Genomic DNA, 21,242 nt, shown 5'->3' on the forward strand with positions numbered 1-21,242 from the left:
AAGCTGTGATCAATAAGACTGATCCAGTAGATATTGTCGTCTGCTCAGCACGTGCTGTGACGCCTGCTCGCTGTCGTCTGCGGTGTAATCATGTGTTGGACATTCTACCAGTATCGTGATCGCAATTTATGGAGGATTTCTGATCTGTAAAGCTTTGTATCAAGCTTAGGACACTGAATGAGGGACGGGAGAGTTATCTGAATATTTATTTGACCCCCGGGGCAGACGAGCAAGGGACACTATGGGGGTAAGTCAACTTTTCCATTACTTTCCCCTCAAATGTAATGCAACGCAAGAAGTTGGCTGTATATAGAGGCTTTCGTTGGTTAAAACATAAACTACTTATATAACTCAAAAGAAGTTCAAGAAAACCCGGTTTATTTATATGACTAATATAAAATATAGTCTTATGAAAAAAACATGTGTTCTTTAACTTCTTTTGAGTAGTAAATAATATTATCTTTATCGATGAAACATACACATGCACAGACGAATAATATCATTATAGATATTTTCAATGTAGTTGAAAAGGAAAACAACAATATTTTGATCTTCGCATTGTCACTTGAGCCAAACACCCCGTACTACTACTACTACTACTACTACTACTACTACTACTACTACTACTACTACTACTACTAGTCATGGTATGATGGTTTGGCTCTACCCTGTTATTACCGTCTTCACCATGCTTGTGGTTTTGACACAGAGGTCCATCCATGTAGAGGGCGTCATGGAAATTATAAACACAAAATTCTTTGGACTAGGCCCTTAGACCTTTCAAGACCAACAAACCTCATCTTGTCCTTTTTGATAAATCAAATGAAATCAAATATATGTCATTGAATTCTCTGTCCCTCTTGACAAGATTCAGAAAAAAAGCATGGCAAATGTGCGGACATCGCTTTTGAAATGTCCGCTTGCATCCCAAGTACCAGGCTCGTGTTCTCGGTACCTTAGGTTTGGTACCTCCCAATCTGTTGACTGACATTTTGAGAGAGTAGCCGGGTTTGCTGCCAGAAATACATCCCTTCTGACAATCTGGGTAATGCAGAAGGCTGCCGTGTTGGGGAGTCTTCACAAAGTACTAGGTGGGTTTGGCTAGGCAGCGCTTCCTGGGAGAAGTCCCATTGGCTGTATGGGCTGCTTGTAGAGGAGGCAAGGGCCCTGAGCTATTGGCCCAAACCCTCTTTGCTGCAATTATTTATTTTAATCTGTACATAATAATAACTAGAAAGTGTTTTTACTCGTAAAAACATATGTCTCCCCCCACTCCCCTAACCCCCATTCATTCGTTTACTTCACGTTAAACCCCATCTCTTCATTCCCACCCTCCATTACTAAATAACAGAGACAAAAATAAATTGTTTGATAGGCATTACTTAGATTTTGACGGATGACAAGATAGACACAATTTTTTTATGGATAACAACTTCTTTAATACTGTACTCTTTACAGTATTAAAGAAGTTGTTATCCATAAAAAATTGTGTCTATCTTGTCGAGACAAAAATCGAACTCCTAGAAATTTCAAACAACTAATGGGCACCACTTCAGTGCTGGGTTAATGTGTATACAAAGTTTCGCGAAAAAATATTAAACGGTTTCTGAGTTATGGTCAGGAAACAAAGCTTACCCCCATTCAGAGTCTATGTTCAACTTATCTCCATGGAAACGAGAAAAAATAAAAATGTCAAAAATCTCTAAATAGCAAAAGGCACCACTTCAGTGCTGGGTTAATGTGTATACAAAGTTTCGCGAAAAAATATTAAACGGTTTCCGAGTTATGGTCCGGAAACCAAGCTTACCCCCATTCAGAGTCTATGTTCAAGTTATCTCCATGGAAACGAGAAAAAATAAAAATGTCAAAAATCTCTAAATAGCAAAAGGCACCACTTCAGTGCTGGGTTAATGTGCATACAAAGTTTCGCGAAAAAATATTAAACGGTTTCTGAGTTATGGTCCGGAAACGGTGGGAACGCCGACGCCGACGCCGACGGGAACCGTGCCAAAAACAATATGTCTCCCTCCATTCTGGGGGAGACATAATAACAACAACAACAACAATACTAATGATAACGCTGAAACCACTAGGGTACCCAACCACGCCTAAAGGTATTATATTTAATTAATTTAATTAATTTAATTAATTAATCAAAAACAATTTTAATAATAAGTCACCCAGTGCAGTTTATGATATGTTGGTACACATGGCAGTACTGAGAAATCAACTACCACACAGACAATAAATGAATACACGAATTACTTATCGTAAGTATATTGACACACGTCATACAGGAGCACATGGGGAAATATATATATCTCTTTGACATCATATTGACTCTACTCCTCTAGTGTCCTCTCAGCGTTAAGTTTTATTTTCATCAAAATCTAGGTCGTTTGTTAAGCGGAATACTGTTCAGGTAATGCAACGGCTGATCTCAACATTGTAAAACCTTCCACGGTAACAAAGGTAGTATGGTCATAAATAATAGATCGCTGCAAATTAAAGCTGGAAGGTGATTTATGCGGGGGTGAGTTCATTGGGAGGGACTGCATTAAAAGCATACGATTGTTTAATGTGCTGTTTTGTAGGTGAGGTGAAATGGGGTTTAACGGCGGGCTCAAAATTAGTGCATCTGTGCGTGCGTGCGTGCGTGCGTGCGTGCGTGCGTGCGTGGCTGCTTGTACGAGTCCTGACCAATGCCAATTTGATTGTTATTTTATTATTACCATGCCGCAGTTTAACATGAATCCCCACTCAGACACAGTATACTGACTCCAAGCCGACCTGTCCTTGGATCAGCCCCTATATGCCGAGCGCCAGACAGGGTAACAACAAGTACCATCTTTTAACGTCTTTTGGTTTCGAACCCCGGACCTTCCGCTCTCCGGGCGGACGCTCTACCACTAGACCGCGGAGGCGGTAAGTGTGAATAAACATAATATGGTGTCAGGAAAGTACTGACTCCAAGCCGACCTGTCCTTGGATCAGCCCCTATATGCCGAGCGCCAGACAGGGTAACAACAAGTACCATCTTTTAACGTCTTTTGGTTTCGAACCCCGGACCTTCCGCTCTCCGGGCGGACGCTCTACCACTAGACCGCGGAGGCGGTAAGTGTGAATAAACATAATATGGTGTCAGGAAAGTACTGACTCCGAGCCGACCTGTCCTTGGATCAGCCCCTATATGCCGAGCGCCAGACAGGGTAACAACAAGTACCATCTTTTAACGTCTTTTGGTTTCGAACCCCGGACCTTCCGCTCTCCTTGCGGACGCTCCACCACTAGACCGCGGAGGCGGTATGTGTGAATAAACATAATATCGTGTCAGGAAAGTACATTTTTCACTCGCCAATATCTCCTTATCAATAAATCCGCAAACACATTTTTCTATCCAAGGTCCCGGTATGTAAACCTGAGATAAAATATAAACTGTACATTCTAATCTATAAAGCATTTTCTCAAATCATATACATTAAGGTTATGACATATAAAAATTCATGAGGTGTGTTTCGGTGCACAGGGTAGAGGTCTTTGCTAAGTGTTAGGCTGTTGCTTCTTATGTGTCAAATCAGTTTATTTCTAACTGGAGGTAGACTATACACCTAGAAAATAGTTAAGCACCTCCAACCAAATGTCTCCTCTCACATAACCATGTTAAACATCATATCATGATGATATCACGATTTTTGTTTGTTTACAAACTGACATATTGAAATACAGAACTGTTGCTGTCGTTGTTTGTTGTTTATCGCCGCACTCAGCAATATTCCAGCTATATGACGGCGGTCTGAAATAATCGAGTCTGGACCAGACAACCCCCAGATTGAAATCATGAGAATCGATCAACGTAATTGGGATACGATAACATGCATCTACCGAGTCAGCCAGCCTGACCCACACGATCCCGTTAGTCGCCTCTTACGGCAAGCATGGGTTGCTGAAGACCTGTTCTACCCCGAATCTTCACGAGTCAAATACTGAACTGAAACGGATTGACTAAGGATATTTTTTGTGACTGTTCCATGGCAATTGCTACTTGACTAATCTTTCAATTTCATCATGTGATATAAACCATTCCTTGCAACTATCCAGGGGAACATTTAGTGTTCTCATACCAAATGTATCAGGTAATAGTTGAGGTTAGGTGAAATGGGGTTTAACGTCGCGTCCAAGATCATTGCACTTATAGCGACGTGTGTGTATGTGCGTCCGTGCGTGCGTGTGCGTGTGCGTGTGCGTGTGCGTGTGGCTGCATGTACTAGTCCGGACTGATGCCGGTTTTATAATGCTAGCCCACTGAGATACCATGCCGCAGTTTAACATGGATACCCTGCTCAGACACAGTATTACTGACTCCCAGTCGACCAGTCCTTGTTTAAGCCTCTAATGCCGAGCGCCAGGCAGGAATGACGCCGCCGGGAATCGAACCCCGGACTGGCGGTTCAGATATTAGGGATATCGTTAGACAAAAATGTTAAGGACTATGAAAAGGGAGAGATGCATAACCTTTCCCAGGTATGGGTATTGAGGTACAGTATGCAATTACATCACACAGACAATTACATCATGTGGACAAATTATGCTAGTACACTTCTAAACGGCCTTACTTAGCCATCAAGACATATTATAATGTTATCTTCTGTGAGTGAATGAGTTGATGCTTTACGTCACATCGGCAATATTTCTCAAAAGTTTTCTTCTGTATTGCTTCCAACAGACTTGTAACGTCCATTCACTACGGGGCTTGGATTTTTGTTAGAAACGAATGTTTATGGTCACTGCTTCAAGTTTACGTATTTTATATCTGAAGGGGGGGGAGGGGGGGGGTTTCTGCACCATATATTCCAGTGTTCTTTCAGGTGAGCAGTTGACGTGCCTTGGTATGTGTTTGTGACGGGTGCCTCCGGAAGGGCAGAATATGCTGCCCTTTTCGTGAAAATCACTATTTGATATAGTTGGAATCGTATAATGGACCATACATTTTCACAATACATTTTTCCTCAGGACATCTAAGCGATCAATTTTCTAAAACCGTTGTCAAAAATATATATCCAGTATTTTTGGAACAATCGTTTTTCACAAACTTGAGAAGGATACACCCCTCAAATATATTATGGAACGTATCTCGATATATCAAATGCACACCTGGAATAGGGGCGGTCGGGTAGCCTAGTGGTTAAAGCGTTCGCTCGTCACGCCGAAGACCCGGGTTCGATTCCCGACATGGGTAGAATGTTTGAAGCCCATTTCTGGTGTCCCCCGCCGTCATATTGCTGGAATATTGCTAAAAGCGGCGTAAAAACATACTCACTCACTCACTCCTGGAATACATGCGTTCCGTATTATATCAATGTGTGAACTATTCGTATTGGTACGTTCGGTAATCGAACAAATCGTATTCTTTCTCTGAATTTCGCTTTTATCAACTAAATTTTTCTATGTAATGTTTTCCTTCTGTCAAATTCACAAGTGACATTTTAATACTTGTAAGAGAGGCAACGGCAGGATAGTATCAGCCTTATCTGTTTATTAAAACACAAAGTTGGCCTTATTGATTCCCAATAAACGGCTCGGCTACTCAGTCATGTGACACCGGTAGACAGGGGGAGTGCACCTTTTATCTATGTGCCTTATATTCCAGTGTATCCGAGGAATGGCATGCCGTTTTGTTGTCAGTGTAGATATAAACATACCTAAAGTAAACAACGGAACCTTGTTAATCTCGACGTAGGGGTTATATTTACTGTCTAACGTATAAGTTTTGTATGGTTTCACGCCGTTTTTAGCAGTATTGAAATAGTCCTATACGGTGGGGGACACACGTTTGGAGGCTGGGTGGGGTGAGGTGAAATGGGGTTTTACGTCGCGTTCAAGATTTTTGCACTTATATAGCGACGAGCATGCATGAGTATGCGTGTGTGTGGCTGCTTGTACTAGTCCGGACTGATGCCGATTTATAGTGCTAGCCCGCTGAGATAAAATGCCGCAGTTTAAGATGGATTACCCACTAAGACACAGTATACTGACTCCGAGCCGACCAGTTCTTGATTTAGCCTATTAATGCAGAGCGCCAGACAGGGTAACGACAAGTATCATATTAAGCGTCTTTTAGTATTACGCGGCCGGGGATCGAACCCCGTTCCGCTATCCGGTCGGACGCTTTACCGCTAGACCACGAAGTTGGTCTTTTGGAGGCTCGAATCCGGGTCTTCAACGTCATCAGCGAACCGTGTAACCACTAAGATCCTGACCTCACACAAAACAGATTTCGTTTGGATCTTGAGTAACGCCACAGTCAGCACTATTGGAGGATCTGGTTCATGGCGAGAACTTAACGTGAACAATCAACAAAACTAAGATCATTTAAAAAACACACCATATAAATCATTGCTGTGATGACATAATCATCTATATCCTCCAAGAATTGTCTCACTAGGCTTTGTCAACACTGAGATATAAAACATCAAAAATATCCGTGACCGTGTCACAAGAGAGATTGTCTCAATCAATAATATGTGTTATTATCTCTATTGCCCGAGATCACACACGGTGGTTGCGGTATGTGGCACGATATTTACTTATATCATGTTAAGCTATGCTTGGAAGAGTACGTTGAACTCGCTTCCCGCATTAAAAAATATGCTTCACATACTGTACCCATGACGAGAACAGAACCCAGATCTTCTACGTGCAAACACTTCATCCACTTGGCTGACTGATCTCTGTATAAGGTTATATGAACGCAATCGTAACTTGGTACCACGGCGCCAAGGTACCCGTCCCACAAAGAGATCTCAACGCTAAGACGGTCGTGACAATATTTTAACATAGAATAATGTCCGCCACAGACGGAGCGGTAAAATCGCCGTCCCTTTAATACCAATACACAGTGATACCTCGTCAATGAGGACTCCGTTAGTCCAGAACACGAGGGCTTGTCACGCCAAAGATAGCAGCTACAAGAAATATGGTCACACTCAGTTTCAGTATACTATATCCATTTATATAATATACTGACACTGGGGGTGGACATACATCTTGTAGCTTTGCGTTACAAGCTCCTGTGGTCCAGAATACAAGACCTCTATATATCCTGTATCGTCCGGATTAACGTTTTTTCCCACTGTTTCAAATTAATGAACAAGAGCGTTAGTAACCGTCACGGGAATGCCACATATGCTCTTGTAGTGGACATCCGCTACTTCCGGTTTCTTCATACAAGAGATGATGGTAACTGTGAACGCAGAACGTTTCTAGATACACAAAACGAAGCAAACGCATCGACATAATGCTTCGATAAAGTAGGAGTAGTATGAGCGAATTTGGTTTTACATTGGGAAATAAATATAGTGGTGTGAGTGAGTTGTGTATAACGCCGCTTTTAACAGTATTCCAGTTACATCACGGCGTGTCAGCTTAATGTGGTAGGAAAGCCTGAAGTGATGCAGGTCTCAGACGTTTACAACTTCGGGGATACCCCGTGTCCCAAACCAATATAGTGGACAACGGCGTGACCAGCGAACGTTGTAACCGCAAGGCGACCTCAGCTATATGAGGTGGGGTGAAATGGGGTTTAACGTCGCGTCCAAGATTATTGCACTTATATAGCGACGTGCATGCACGTGTGTGTGTGTGTGTGTGGCTGCTTGTACTAGTCCGGACTGATGCCGATTTATTGTGCTAGCTCACTGAGATACCATGCCGCAGTTACATGAATGCCCCACTCAGACACAGTATACTGACTCCCAGCCGACCAGTCCTTGTTTTAGCCCCTTAATGCCGAGCGCCAGACAGGGCAACAACAAGTACCATCTTTTAACGTCTTTTGGTATGACGCGGTCGGGGATCGAACCCCGGATCTTCCGCTCTCCGGGCGGACGCTCTACCACAAGACCACGGAGGCGGTCCTCAGCTATATGAAGGACGGTCGGGTAGCCTTGTGGTTAAGCGTTCGCTCGTCACGCCGAAGACCCGGGTTCGATTCCCGACATGGGTGCAATGTGTGAAGCCCATTTCTGGTGTCCCCCGCCGTGATATTGCTGGAATATTGCCAAAAGCGGCGTAAAACCATACTCACTCACTCACTCACTCAGCTATATCAATAGCTAAATGTGTAGCAGGCACATACATAATAGACTGTATTTCGGGTCTTCTTTGTTAATGGTACATAACACATATGTCGACACACATACTAAACTGCTATTTCAAAGAATAAGAGATCATAGGGAAATACTATACTCGATTCGATATTCGATTGTAATAGACACTGGATCCAGCATCCAGCATCCAGCATCGATGGATCGCCCATGTATCTGTATCGTTAGAGAAAGAAACAATTCTCACACCCGTTTCGTTAAATTGGAATGAACCATATAATGATAAAAGTCTCCCCGTAGTTGTTTTGGGGTTTAAAAAAAATAAAAATTCAACAACTAATGAAACAGTTGACGACCAGGTGAAAAACAAACCACAAGACAATCCTAATTAAAAGGTAAGCACAGAGCTGCAGAAGTTCTGCTTGCTTGTCAGATTCAAAAGGACATCTTAAAATTAATGTACACAGACATCCGTCGAGTCATTATTACCAGAATCAGTAGTTACACTCAAAATACTAAACCGACTACCTTATTGTGTTTGTATACAAAGTAAAACCTGGACTATTCGCCTACTACTGAAGAACAACATTTGCACGTGATCGTCGCGTTAAACAAACAGAGCATCGTGATAGTTTCTCCGTCTGGAGTTAACAGTCAAACGCGATCTTGAAAATCCGCTACTTATAGTGGTACTATGTGGGACTAGGTCCCGTCTTCGGCTCTAGGCGCGCACTCTGACGTCTCGCCACAGAATATACAGTATGTGTCAATAAAACCATATTGTTGAAACATTGTGGGTTGAGGGTCTCCCGGGGAGATACTAGACATGACCAACTTCAGTCCCGCCTTTCTGTACGTGACCCAACAACACGCATGTGTAGCGTCTCCGCTCTATATAGGTGTCACCCGTGTAGATCGCAGTAGAACTAACCGAGTACCTGTTTCCAAATGGCATGGAATCTCAAACATTTTGTCTAAATACTAAACCTGAATGAAAAGTCTTCAACTAACCTTGTCGCATTTTATCAACAGTACATGAAACACACGTTCCACGTGGTGCCTTAGTTTTTATACTGCTAATTCTAGGAATTCCCGATTCTTTCTTATGATAGTTAATCTGTCATGCCATGCCATGCCATGACAGATTAAGTATAGTAATATGGAAGAATTGTGTGATCCTTAACTTTGTGTGAGAAATATATTATAACTAAAATTTTAATCATGAAATTCTATCTATTGGAAATGTAGATTTCCATCCTGCAAAGACATATTTGCATAAAAGCCAAAACGAATGGTACCTCTATCACACAACCTTGTTGATGTAGCGCTGACATTATTGTTGACTTCATGTAGACAATGTTATTCACGCAGTTTGTGAAGATCCAGGGTAGACTAGGTCTTAAGCAACCCATGCTTGTCGTGAAAGGCGACTATGCTTGTCGGAAGAAGCGACTAACGGGATCGGGTGGTCAGGCTCGCTGACTTGGTTGATGCATGTCATTGTATCCCAATTACGTCGATCGATGCGCATGATGTCCATCACTGGATTGTCAGGTCCAGACTCGATATTTACAGACCGTCGTCATTTAGCTGGAATATTTCTGAGTGCGGCGTTAAACAACAAACAAACACAATACTAGTTATTGGGTCACAGCTTTTTATTGTGGGCGTCATATGGACACGGTCAGCTACTCAACACGGTATGTATTTGAGTAGACAATACTTCTTCATTTCGTTATACTGTGACTGTATACAAGGCTCTTACGCCGCTTTGAACACTATACGTATATCACGGCATGTGAGCATAATGTGAGACGGAAGTTAACCTACATCAAACACATTTACACCTCCATGTAGATCACGGTTAGAAATGGTCTTCAGCAACCCATGCATGTCGTAAAATGCGACTAACAGGATCGGGTGTTCAGGCTCGCTGACTTTGCTGATATATGTCATCGTAGCCCAATTGTGTAGACCGTACTTCGGAATCGTAAATCACCGGGTTGTCTGGTCAGGTCTCGATTATTTACTGACCACCGTCATACAGCTGGAATAGCTAGAGTGCGACGTTAAACAACAAAGAAGCTTTATTTACAACGGGTATGGTGCTAGCACTCCAAGGATTGTAATCGGGGATTCGACCCTTTGATCATCGGATCCAGGAACGGTTAAGTAACGAACTTTGCGCAGCGTATTTCGGCATCTTCGATCTCAGATGACTGGGTCACCCCCGTCCCCACCACATTAAATTGTAGGATATCAATAGATTATTATATTAAATTTCTTCATATATCACAGTCACTAAATTGCCGAAACGCGTCAGAAGTCCTAAAATAATTAGACACAGATGGAAAGGTAATATTCTTTGTCTTGTCTGTATGGGAACAGTGGGTCTTTATTCATCAGCGTTCCGGCCATTTATGTTTACCCCACGTAGCTAGAAACAGTCACATTCCTTGGAAAGGGCGTGTGATATATTGTTTTCATTTCCCGATAAAACACTTCAACCCGTTTCTTCGCACTAAAGCGTCCACGTGTGCATCAGGCCTTATACGTATCACGAAGCTTGTATACAATTCTAAGGTTAAGATGTTAATTGCACAGTGTTTGTGTTTGCTAACCAATTCCATTGCCATATGAAGATTTAACAGACGGGCATTTTGAGTATGGTTTAACTTTAAGCTGTTTTCGAAGTGTAAAATATACCTAATGGCCAACTCGAAGTTGTAACAACGTATGAATGGCCTGGAAACTGACATTTTGGAGTGGCTGGGTTATGTAAAATATTTGCGTGTACCTATTCCCGGGGTCAATGAAATGTCACAGAGGTCAATCAGAAGAGCGAGTGGGGATTTTCGGGTGGGAGGTTTCGGGAAAACAAATTCTGCCTGAAACGCATTTTACCTATGTTTGGAATCGAAATTAGTGTCTTGTCCGTTAAGGAGAACACTTTAACCACTTGACTACCCAACAGCACGTAATACTTAAGCATTGTGCTCATAATTAATAACCGAACAATTGTGGCAGCTTTAAGGTTATACTATGCTCGGTAACCATTGGAACGGAGATGTGAGGAAGTAGGGTTTGAAGCCCATTGCTACAAGTTTGTTTGTTGTTTAACGCCACACTCAGCAAACTTCAAGCTATATGACGAGTCTGGACCAGACAATCCAGTGATTGACATCATGAGCATTGATCTACGCAATTGGAATTATCTTATGAGTGTTTCGGTATATATAGTTTATTACAAAGTGATAGAGCTAAAAAATATGAATCGGTTGTAGCTTATTTGACCTCATTGCAAAGAGTGAGCGAGATAGTTAGGTTTGAACTGCATTTCAATTCTATCGGGACGTGTTAGCTTGTTGCGGGAGGATAGCTGGATGTTATGATGGTCTCAAACGATTAACGCTCTGGTGAAGCCCACGGGTATCGTGTTGACAATCCAAGGAACATAATCAGGGCGAACCGGGATGCTAATCAACGATCCTTGGTTTCGGGTGAGTCGAAGGGAAGCAACTCTCCACAGCGAATTGCAGCGCCTTATATGACTGCCCCCTCTGCGAAAGCAAAGAGACCCACACTATTATACCCACCCACCCCCTTCATAGTATTATGAGGGGAGGTGAAACTGGGTTTAACGTCGCGTCCAAGATATATAGCGACGTGCATGCAAGTGTGTGTCAGTGTGTGTGGCTGTTTGTACTAGTCCGGTATGATGCCGATTTATAGTGCTAGCTCACTGATATACCATGTAGCAGTTTAACATGAATACCCCGCTCAGGCACAGAATACTGACTGAGCCTACCAGTCTTTGTCTTAGCCCCTTAAAGGCGCCAGACAGGGTAACAACAAGTACCATCTTTTAATTCTTTAGGTATGACGCGGCCTGGGATCGAACCCCGGACCTTCCGCTCCTCGGGCGGACGCTCTACCACAAGACGAAGGAGGCGGTCCCATAGTATTATGAACACAATGTATGTACATGTGGAACAAGCCGCGCATCCAGACCCTTTTATGTAAATGATTTTCGCTCTGCATGGAAACTATCACACCTTAATCTCTATTGCCCGGTGTGGTTCTCTGAATGACAGTTCTACTGGTTGAACATATTTACCCAACACTGAAATGTAGAAGGGTTTTGCTTTACGAGTCCTGTTGCAATAGCTATGGTTTTAAGGTTGCATAATGTCCACCGCTTATGTGAATTTTAAAACAAATATGCCAACAACAAACGATTTAAGAAATATGGAATATTTGAGCATGTAAGTTTTTGAGAATATATTTACACCTTTCACTCTTATTTTGACCACGAACACGGTTGGTTCAACATGAACAACACGGTATGTGCGCCAGGTAGAGCCATACCCAGAGTCCAGGTGTACTGTTATACACAAAAACCTTACAGTTCCTGACAATACAAAGGCCGTGATCTACAAACACGATTATACCAAGGCATGAACCTGCCCGTATCAATCTGTAAACATCTTTCAAATATTCTTCATCGAATAACACAGTAACTTCTCATTCCGCCTGAACAATCACTATACGGATTTCTCATGGTTGTGTGGCACTGACATTTCATGGCACTCGTTCAGAACGGGACAACAGTTGTCTGTGTATTTTCAAATATCCCGTACACACTCTTTCTTCGGTGATGTTTACCGGGATATGGACAAAACGATATTCAATTATATGATTCCGCGTATTTGGCACGTCCTTGACCTGATGTCTTGTTTGTCTGTCCAAGCTACCAAGCTATGAATCTGTTTGTTTATACTTGTGTATCAACCCCCGACAAATAACAATATGAAAGTTTAGCTTTTTCAAATTGATTTCCACTCCAATTCTGAAATTGACCAATTCGGAAAATGCAGAAAAGACCAAACTTAACGTCTAACGGGAAAAATCAGGGTTATTGTGACGTCGTCATATTTCATCTCTTCAGAGACACCATTTTAACTAGTTGTCAGTTACGATACTATACAAAACGATTTCTTGTTTTTGTTTTACTCAAATATAGCGTACAAACTGCCACACAAAAACTTGAAGATTCTTAATTTAATTTAATAATTATTGATTCCAATTGCGTAGATCGATGATCATGATGTCAATCACTGGATTGTCTGGTCCAGACTTGATTATGGACAGACCGCCGTCATATATCTGGAATATTGGTAAGTGCGGCGTTAAGATAAAACAAAGGTTAAAGTGAATTAACTCGTTAATGTTCGGACCACAGAATAAACACTTAGTCCATATTTCGAGATAAAGTGAAAGGGAGATCTATGTTCAATTGTGAGATATAGCTGGAATATTGCTGAGTGCGGCGTAAAACAACCAACCAACCAACCAACCCCTGCCTTTTTAACTGCTGATCACAGTGAGACCAAACCCCAATAAACTAACTCTTGACAGGCATGATCCTAAAATGTGAGTTTGTGAACAACTAGTTCATCTCTGGGAGCTTGAACTCTACCAGGAGTACAGGGGATATTCTGATCCTCTACCCGTTAAGCTTTAGTGACTGTTACATGATAAATATCAGGTGGCCGATTAGTTGAGGGGTTAGGTGTGATCCCTGGATGCCGATCTACTGCAGGCGACTAGCCACGTCGAGGAGCTTGGGTTAATGCGGATATTGTCTCTTGTCTCTCGAGGGGGGGGGGGGGGGGGGGGACTCATTTGTCATCTGTCAGTGCAGTGTCCTTTCATTTTGATGTTGTCTTTGTCTGCTCGTCTCCTGCACCCCATGTCTGTCGCAAAAGACGACACAAATGAGGATCGGGTCACAGTGTGTCACATGTCTTATATATAGACATCGTACCCAACGGCGTAGATCGCTGTTCATGCTATCAACCACCGTTTCATTTCGACGAATAATCTTTATAAGCATGACTGAATTTTTCTGCAAATAATAAACGTAATATATTTTTATTCTTTACATGGGTAAGAATTGTCAACCCACATGCCGCATCAAAGGGAGGTAACCCATCTAAAACCGGTAACGAGATCAACATTGGATCTATGTTGCCGTGATGATTTGGCTCGTATGGGAAAATACAGTTGATCAATATCAACAGAACATGTTTCTCATTATAACAATATGTATATCCCTTTCAACAGAGAACAGTCTTTAAATCATAATTATATTTACATTACATGACATTATTAAGGGGGTGTTACTTCTTCCATTAGTATTCGACAACCACGGCAACTTCCATTTGCTGACACAGTCTAGCGGTTAAAGCGTTAACTTGTCACGCACAAGGTACAATATATGGGGGACTCGTGAAGAACAGGTTAGACTTGGCCTTCAGCAACCCATGCTTGCCTGAAAATGCGACTATGCTTGTCGTAAGAGGCGACACACGGGATCGGGTGGTCATGCTCGCCGACTTGGTTGATGAATGTCATCGTTCCCAATAGAGGATCGATGCTCATGATTTCAATCACTGGATTGTCTGGTCCACACTTGATTATTTACAGACCGCCGTCATATAGCTGGAATACGGCGTGAGGAGCGCGGCGTTTAACAACAAATAAACAAACTGAAGGTTTAAATGTGGTCAGGCCCGCCTACTTGGTTGATGCAAGTCATCGTATCCCAATATGCGTAGATCGATGCTAATGATGTCAATCACTTGATTGTCTGGTCCAGACTTGATTATTTACAGACCGCCGTCATTTGGCTGGAATATTGCCGAGTGCGGCGTTAAACAACAAACATCAACCACCGCAGATGTGGTAGTACGTGCTCATCGGGAATCAATCCAACAGTGCAGCACTTTATAGACATTAAACACTGAAGTACGTATCCAGGTTTAAGTGGAGGGCTGATCAGTGTGAAGATTGATGTGTCAACGTAGGATTACAATACAATGCTCAGTCATCAACAACATCTCAGGAGGGGTATATACACAAGTATGAAGGCAGTGTATAGAATTACGTGCAAGCATGGGGCAGATTATTGAAAAAGGAGGGCTGTATTTTCTGATCACAGGCTAACAAACAAGTGTTATATGGATGAAACAAATCCTCGAAATGACGTTTTTGTAATCGCGTTATATTTCTATCGACAATATGTCACAAGATGGGTAATGGTATTGTAATACGTTTACTTATATTTGTTTGTTTGTTGTTTAACGCCGTACTCAGCAACATTCCAGCTATATGACGGTGGTCTGTTAATAATCGAGTCTGGACCAGACAATTCAGTGATTGGCATCATAAGGATCCCAGCGCAATTGGGATCGATGACATACATAAACAAAGTCAGCGAGCCTGACCACCCGATCCCGTTAGTCGACTCCTACGAGAAGCATAGTCGCCTTTTACGGCAAGCATGGGTTGCTGGGGACCTATTCTACCCCGGATCTACAGTTACTTATAAACCCGATCTCAAATACTCACAGGGTGTAATTGTTTTGCATGATTATAAAAAGTAAGTGCAAACTTTGGAAACATTCAAGAACGGGTATGATACAATATTGGTTATAGACCGAGTATGCTGATAAAGTGTAATGTTTAGGGAAGATTCGAGGATACGAGTAATATTTGGGGGAAAGGATCTTATCGAATTGAAGCAGTTTCAACAGGCAGCGAGAATATGAGGTCATGTCTACGAATATATACAGATGTTTCTTAAGTTACCATCTATTACATGAACTCTTATCAATGGTTGGGCAATAAAACCCTTACAATCATAAAACTATTATATATATTTTTAAACTTACATATTATTTACATTGTACAAAGGTAAATAAATTACAAAAGTCGTCAAATAAGAGAACCTATATCCTCCTAAAATATGAAGATCGAGCACTAATCAATTAACATGCAGGACCTCGTTGTCAGGTAAACACTTGACTTGCCTTTGCATGTGTTTGCGACAAGTGCCAACAGTGAGGCAGGATACGCTCACCTTTTCACAAACACCTGGTATCATCACTATTAGTGATTCAAAAACACGTGATTATCGTAATGGAGTCGTACAATGGACTTTTCTTTTAGCAGATATTTCTTAAGATTATTGAAACGGTTTTGTCGCTATCATTCAACTGACACGGTTTAAACCTTCCAGCATTTCATAGGTCATGTAACGTGTTGTATTGTACCGTCAAATATGATATAAGTACACCAACTTATAGAAGGCTTTAGTGCATATCGGTGCTCGTAACTGAAGTATGTACAATACACAGACATGGTCACGTTTAACTCGACACCTATTTGTAACCGGCAATATTCGCTCTGTGCAATATTGTGAATCCTCTTTTTCTTTTTACCTAAATATAGATCATGTTTATGGTTCGGTATGAAAGGTCGCTCTTGGTGGACAATCCTGCTTTGTTGAAGGTGAGACGTCAGATAGACGCGTCCTTACACTCGAGGGGTATACTGTTTGTCACAAACAACAACTTTTGTGTGTACTCAATAACAAATTTTGTATGTAAGCTGGCACACCGTGTCATGAATCTACTAGAGGTGGAATTACCCAGGCTTTAGGGGCCTTAGTGACAGGAGTTGTCTTGTAGACCATGTGTTGAGGATATAATTCGTTCCAGTGGGGATACACGATATCATTTTACCAAAATGTGGTCTGGCAGAAGAAAAATTGTCAGGTAGGTGAAACCGTAGCATTCAACAGCTTTCTATATCAAAATACTAATTCATTAATGCAGAGATAATGTTTAAATGTTCAGCTCCTGTGTCTGAACTTTCCTCTCTGATTTTTTTTCAATTATATGTTTATTGACCCACCAGCAATTGATATTGTCGTAAGGACTTATTATGAATATCATGAATTAGCAGGTTGAATATGACATATTCTTAAATTGTCGATTGTGATTGGTCTATTTGTTGTTTTACACACTGTCCAGAGTAACACATATGACGAGGAAGCTACAACAGGCTTGAAGCACGTGCTATGGGTTAGCCATAAAATAATCTTATAGCGAAAATATTTCTGAAATTATGTCATGTAAAACATTTAAATATTCTATTTTGCATAATTCATACTTGCTAACTGTAGCCATGGCTAAATCGCAGCACTTACCACATATCACCTAGACCTTTTTACAAATAGTTGCACAAAATTATGAACTGATGTTTTTGTTGTTTTACGCCGCAGTCAGCAATGTTCAAACTATATCACGGCGCTCTGTTTCAGCCAAACCAGTTGTTAATAGCATGATAAACGTTTCATGTCGTCAGAGGTACGACGCCATGCTAATCATCAGGTCACAGGACCCCTGAAGATCCTGGTTAGAACAGGTCTTCAGCAACCCATGCTTGCCGTAAAAGGTGACTAACGGGATCGGGTGGTCAGGCTCGCTGATTTGGTTTATGCATGTCATGGTATCCCAATTGCGTGGATCGATGCTCATGACGTCAATCGCTGGACTGTGGTTCAGATTCGATTATTTACAGACCGCCGTCATATAGCTGGAATAGTGCGGCGTTAAAGAACAAGCAAACAGAAAAGGTCACAGGGCAATACCACCCGGTCCCGATATTCAGCCGGCTCTTTTAGCAACCAATGAACTGGGGTTGAACATAGTTTCAGTTGTGAGCAACATCACAGTGCAAAGTGCAACCCTGGATAGTCAGTGGTAGAGGTGGTAGTTACATTCGTCAGTTATAGTGTTAACGTTTTCCAGTTCCCGTTTCATTGTAATATTAGAGGCTCACTGCAACCAGGTAAAGACAAGCTGAGTGAGTGAGTATTGCTTTACGTTGCTTATAGCAATATTCAAGCAATATTAGGGCGAGAGACACCAGAAATGAGCGTCACACTTCGTCACAGAATCGAACCGGCGCCTTAAGCGTGATGAGTGAACACTATAACCACAATGCCACCCCACCGCCCCAATAGATAATCTGACGACGCGTTATCACATGTTTCGTAACTGTCCGAGCAAGCGTTTATTGTAACTACAGATTTTATAGTGCTAGCCCACTCAGATACCATGCTGCAGTTTAACATGGATACCGACTCCGAGCCGACCAGTCATTATGTTATCCCGAGTGCCAGGCAGGCTGACAATAAGTACAATCTTTTAACGTCTTTTGGTTTGACGCGGCAGGCGATCGAACCATTGACTTTCCACCCACAATGCAGAAGCTCCATCTACTAGATAATGAGTGAGTGAGTTGGGTTTAACGCCGCTTTAACAGTCTTCTAGTTATATCACGGCGTGTCAGCGTGTCAGTGTGTCAGCTTAATGTAGGAGAAAAGCCCGAAGTGATGCAGGTCTCAGACGTTTACCACTTCGGTGAAACCAACGAGCATGGGTATGGTGCTGACAAACCTAGAAACATAATCAGGGCGAACCGGGATTCGAACCCACATTGCTGGCATGCCCAGTGGATGCAACTCTGCACAGCGAATCGCAGCGCCTTTGGCAGCTGCGCTACCCGTGTACCCTTCTAGATAATGGAGGTGGTCTATTTGTATTAGAAGGAGTGAGTGAGTTTTGAACAGTTTTAAAGTGATATCACGGCGTGTCATCTTGGTGTGTGATGAAAGCCCGAAGTCATGCAGGTCTCAGACGTTTACCACTTTGATGAAACCAACGAGCACGGGGTGTGGTAATTTGTATTAGAACTTAACTTCGCACACAAACCAGGATTTTGATTTTGCAAAAACACTAAAAAAAACTCTTATCCTTCGTAGCGAATTCGGACAATTCGGCTAGATTTGCGTTGAGCGACCATACCAACATAACCGAAACCAAGGCGTGAGGCATCGGCCATTCGAAATCCTGGGGATGGGATTGTTTACGTATGGGATTTACGGCGGTCGTAGCGCAAATTTCCTTGTATGGCACGAGCACCAAATGTATAACCAAACTCGAAACAAAAGCCTTACTTAAACTAACTAGGATGGCATGCCTAAGTACAACTGTCAAATATTTTCAAAACACAGCTTTTATGTTGCTGCTTTACTATTACAGGCGGAAGGCCCCGAAAGACGGTGCCAACCTAGCGGCCATTTCAGAGGAGCCTGGTAAGGACCAGGGATCTCCCAAGTCCATCTTGAAGAATCCCCTAGAGGACCCGGACCGGAACATGGAAAGTCCCACCTCAGAGGCTTCCTTGGCTGAGACAGTTGCCCGGATGATGGTTCGGGAGCAGACGTTCTTGACGGAACTTGGCGAGGGGAGGACGGAGAGCAGACGTGGCAGCGACTTTGACGGAGGGAGTAGCGGTGACGAAGACGACGACGACTTTGTTGATGACGTCAGCGACTACGACGAGAACCATAACAGTGACTTTCGGCGACGTGGCCGGAGGAAATCAGTGCCCTTTGAGTTTGATATTGACGCTGATTTCAATTTCGATCAAGACGACGAAGGTTTGATTTTATATTTTCTGGTCACCTGTTTCACGTTGGGTGATAAATCTGCTTAATAATTTGACACCTACAACACTAAAAGTGCGTATTTTATCTTTGATGATTGATTCTATTGATGTTACAACGCACTAACTATGCAGGCATTTTCAATGTAGCCACATGGCCATTGGAACGCTTACTTATCTTAACTCATATTACGAATACAGTCGATGCATTATTATGCAGCGAATTAATGCATGCATTTATATTTTGTATATCGCTCCAGTCGCAGCCCCTGGGGTGAGCCAGTGAAATAGTTCAGGGTTGATGGTCCTGTCTTCGTGTTTTACAAACGATCTTAAAACTAAAGGATCTATATGTACACCACTATCCCATACGACAAGCTTAATGATTTAATTCCTTGATCCATGAAGTGAGTGAGTATGGTTTTACGCCGCTTTTAGCAATATTCCAGCAATATCACGGCGGGGGACACCAGAAATGGGCTTCACACATTGTACCCATGTCGGGAATAGAACCCGGGTCTTCGGCGTGACCAGCGAACGCTTTAACCACTAGGCTACCCCACCGCCCCCTTGATCCATGGAGCATTTGTCACTAATCGTGTCGACCATACATATGGTTACATCTCTATTTTCAAAGGATCAGGAAGCATGTCATCTGAAGTTTAATGACAAAACAATAAGGAATAGCTGTGCTTGCACAGGTATTATCTGTGTGAAATTTGGGGATAGGGCAATCAGGCAAGAAGTAGCCTTAACATGTGCAGTAATTGTGCTCCACTTCTTGTCGATCTGGGGCGGTCGGGTAGCCTAGTGGTTAAAGCGTTTGCTCATCACGCCTAAGACCCGGGTTCGATTCACGACATGGGTACAATGTGTGAATCCCATTTCTGGTGTCCCCCGCCGTGATATTGCTGGAATATTGCTAAAAGCGGCGTCAAACCATACTCACTCACTCACTCACTCTTGTCGATCTGTTTTTTCATGCAAAATGAATCGGAACTTCTGTTCGGATTGACAAAATAAAAAACCCGTTCAATTTAAGCTTCAGGTATATCGGTGATCCGATATCGTACAATAAGGATCAAATAGCCAATTGCCTTTTATTGATTTACCCACCTGAACTAGAAATAAATAGAGACCAGTGAGACAGCCTCATCTTTTTCATATGTAGATCTTCGCATAAAGATTCAGAGTGCCAAAAACACACTATTCACAAGACAAAGAGGGACGATTTCTGGCGGTTGATATCGGTAGAGCAATACATGCTTACCAATTTCGCGAACACCTCGCGTCATCACTGGTTTTCAGTGATCCATTCATATATTTTTCACCGCTAATTTTCATCGCCCTTTACACCCAATGGAAACTATATCGGCAGATAATCGAGAATGATTACTTTCTGGAGTTGAATTCAGCTTTCCCTTTATGTCGAACAATATTCCACCAGCTCCAGTCGTTTGTGTCCACATTTTGGGGGTACTGTTTACGAAGATTTCTAAGAGCGTAGTGCGACCCTTGTTTAGAAGTAGTTTGCCTTGGGTTAGAGCTTTCAATGCCTAAGTAAAGCTTTCGAGATGTCTTATGGTAAACTGTGCCAAGCGAGCGAGCGAACGTGCGTGCGTGGGTGCGTTCGTTCGTTTCCCGAAGACAGTTTGTTTGAAAAGAATTGGAAAGACATGTGCTGTTATTAAATAATATTTACAACGCATTCCAGTTGTGTTCCCCATGGAATGAGGTTACGGATAAATAACGCTCTCCGAAGTCGTATATGTGTCCTTG

The 21,242-nt window shown here is 42.3% G+C and overlaps 1 protein-coding gene across 2 annotated transcripts in view; it reads left to right on the forward strand.

Annotated features, from left to right (window-relative positions):
* The window catches only part of LOC139450163 (leucine-rich repeat-containing protein 74A-like), a 62,377-nt gene that overhangs the window by 7,160 nt on the left and 33,975 nt on the right, over positions 1 to 21,242 (forward strand). Inside the window, exons 1-2 of one of the 2 annotated variants that reach the window (XM_071231838.1) lie at positions 16,659 to 16,723; positions 19,058 to 19,458. In XM_071231838.1, the coding sequence (XP_071087939.1) occupies positions 16,695 to 16,723; positions 19,058 to 19,458 (430 nt within the window). In that variant the 5' untranslated portion in view covers positions 16,659 to 16,694. Of the gene's footprint in view, positions 1 to 16,658; positions 16,724 to 19,057; positions 19,459 to 21,242 lie in introns of those variants that run through there. The other variant, XM_071231837.1, reaches the window with a different exon arrangement.

The sequence above is a fragment of the Haliotis cracherodii genome, unplaced genomic scaffold (genome assembly GCF_022045235.1).
Source record: "Haliotis cracherodii isolate W230 unplaced genomic scaffold, xgHalCrac1.p SCAF_8, whole genome shotgun sequence".
Taxonomy (NCBI): Eukaryota; Metazoa; Mollusca; class Gastropoda; order Lepetellida; family Haliotidae; genus Haliotis; species Haliotis cracherodii.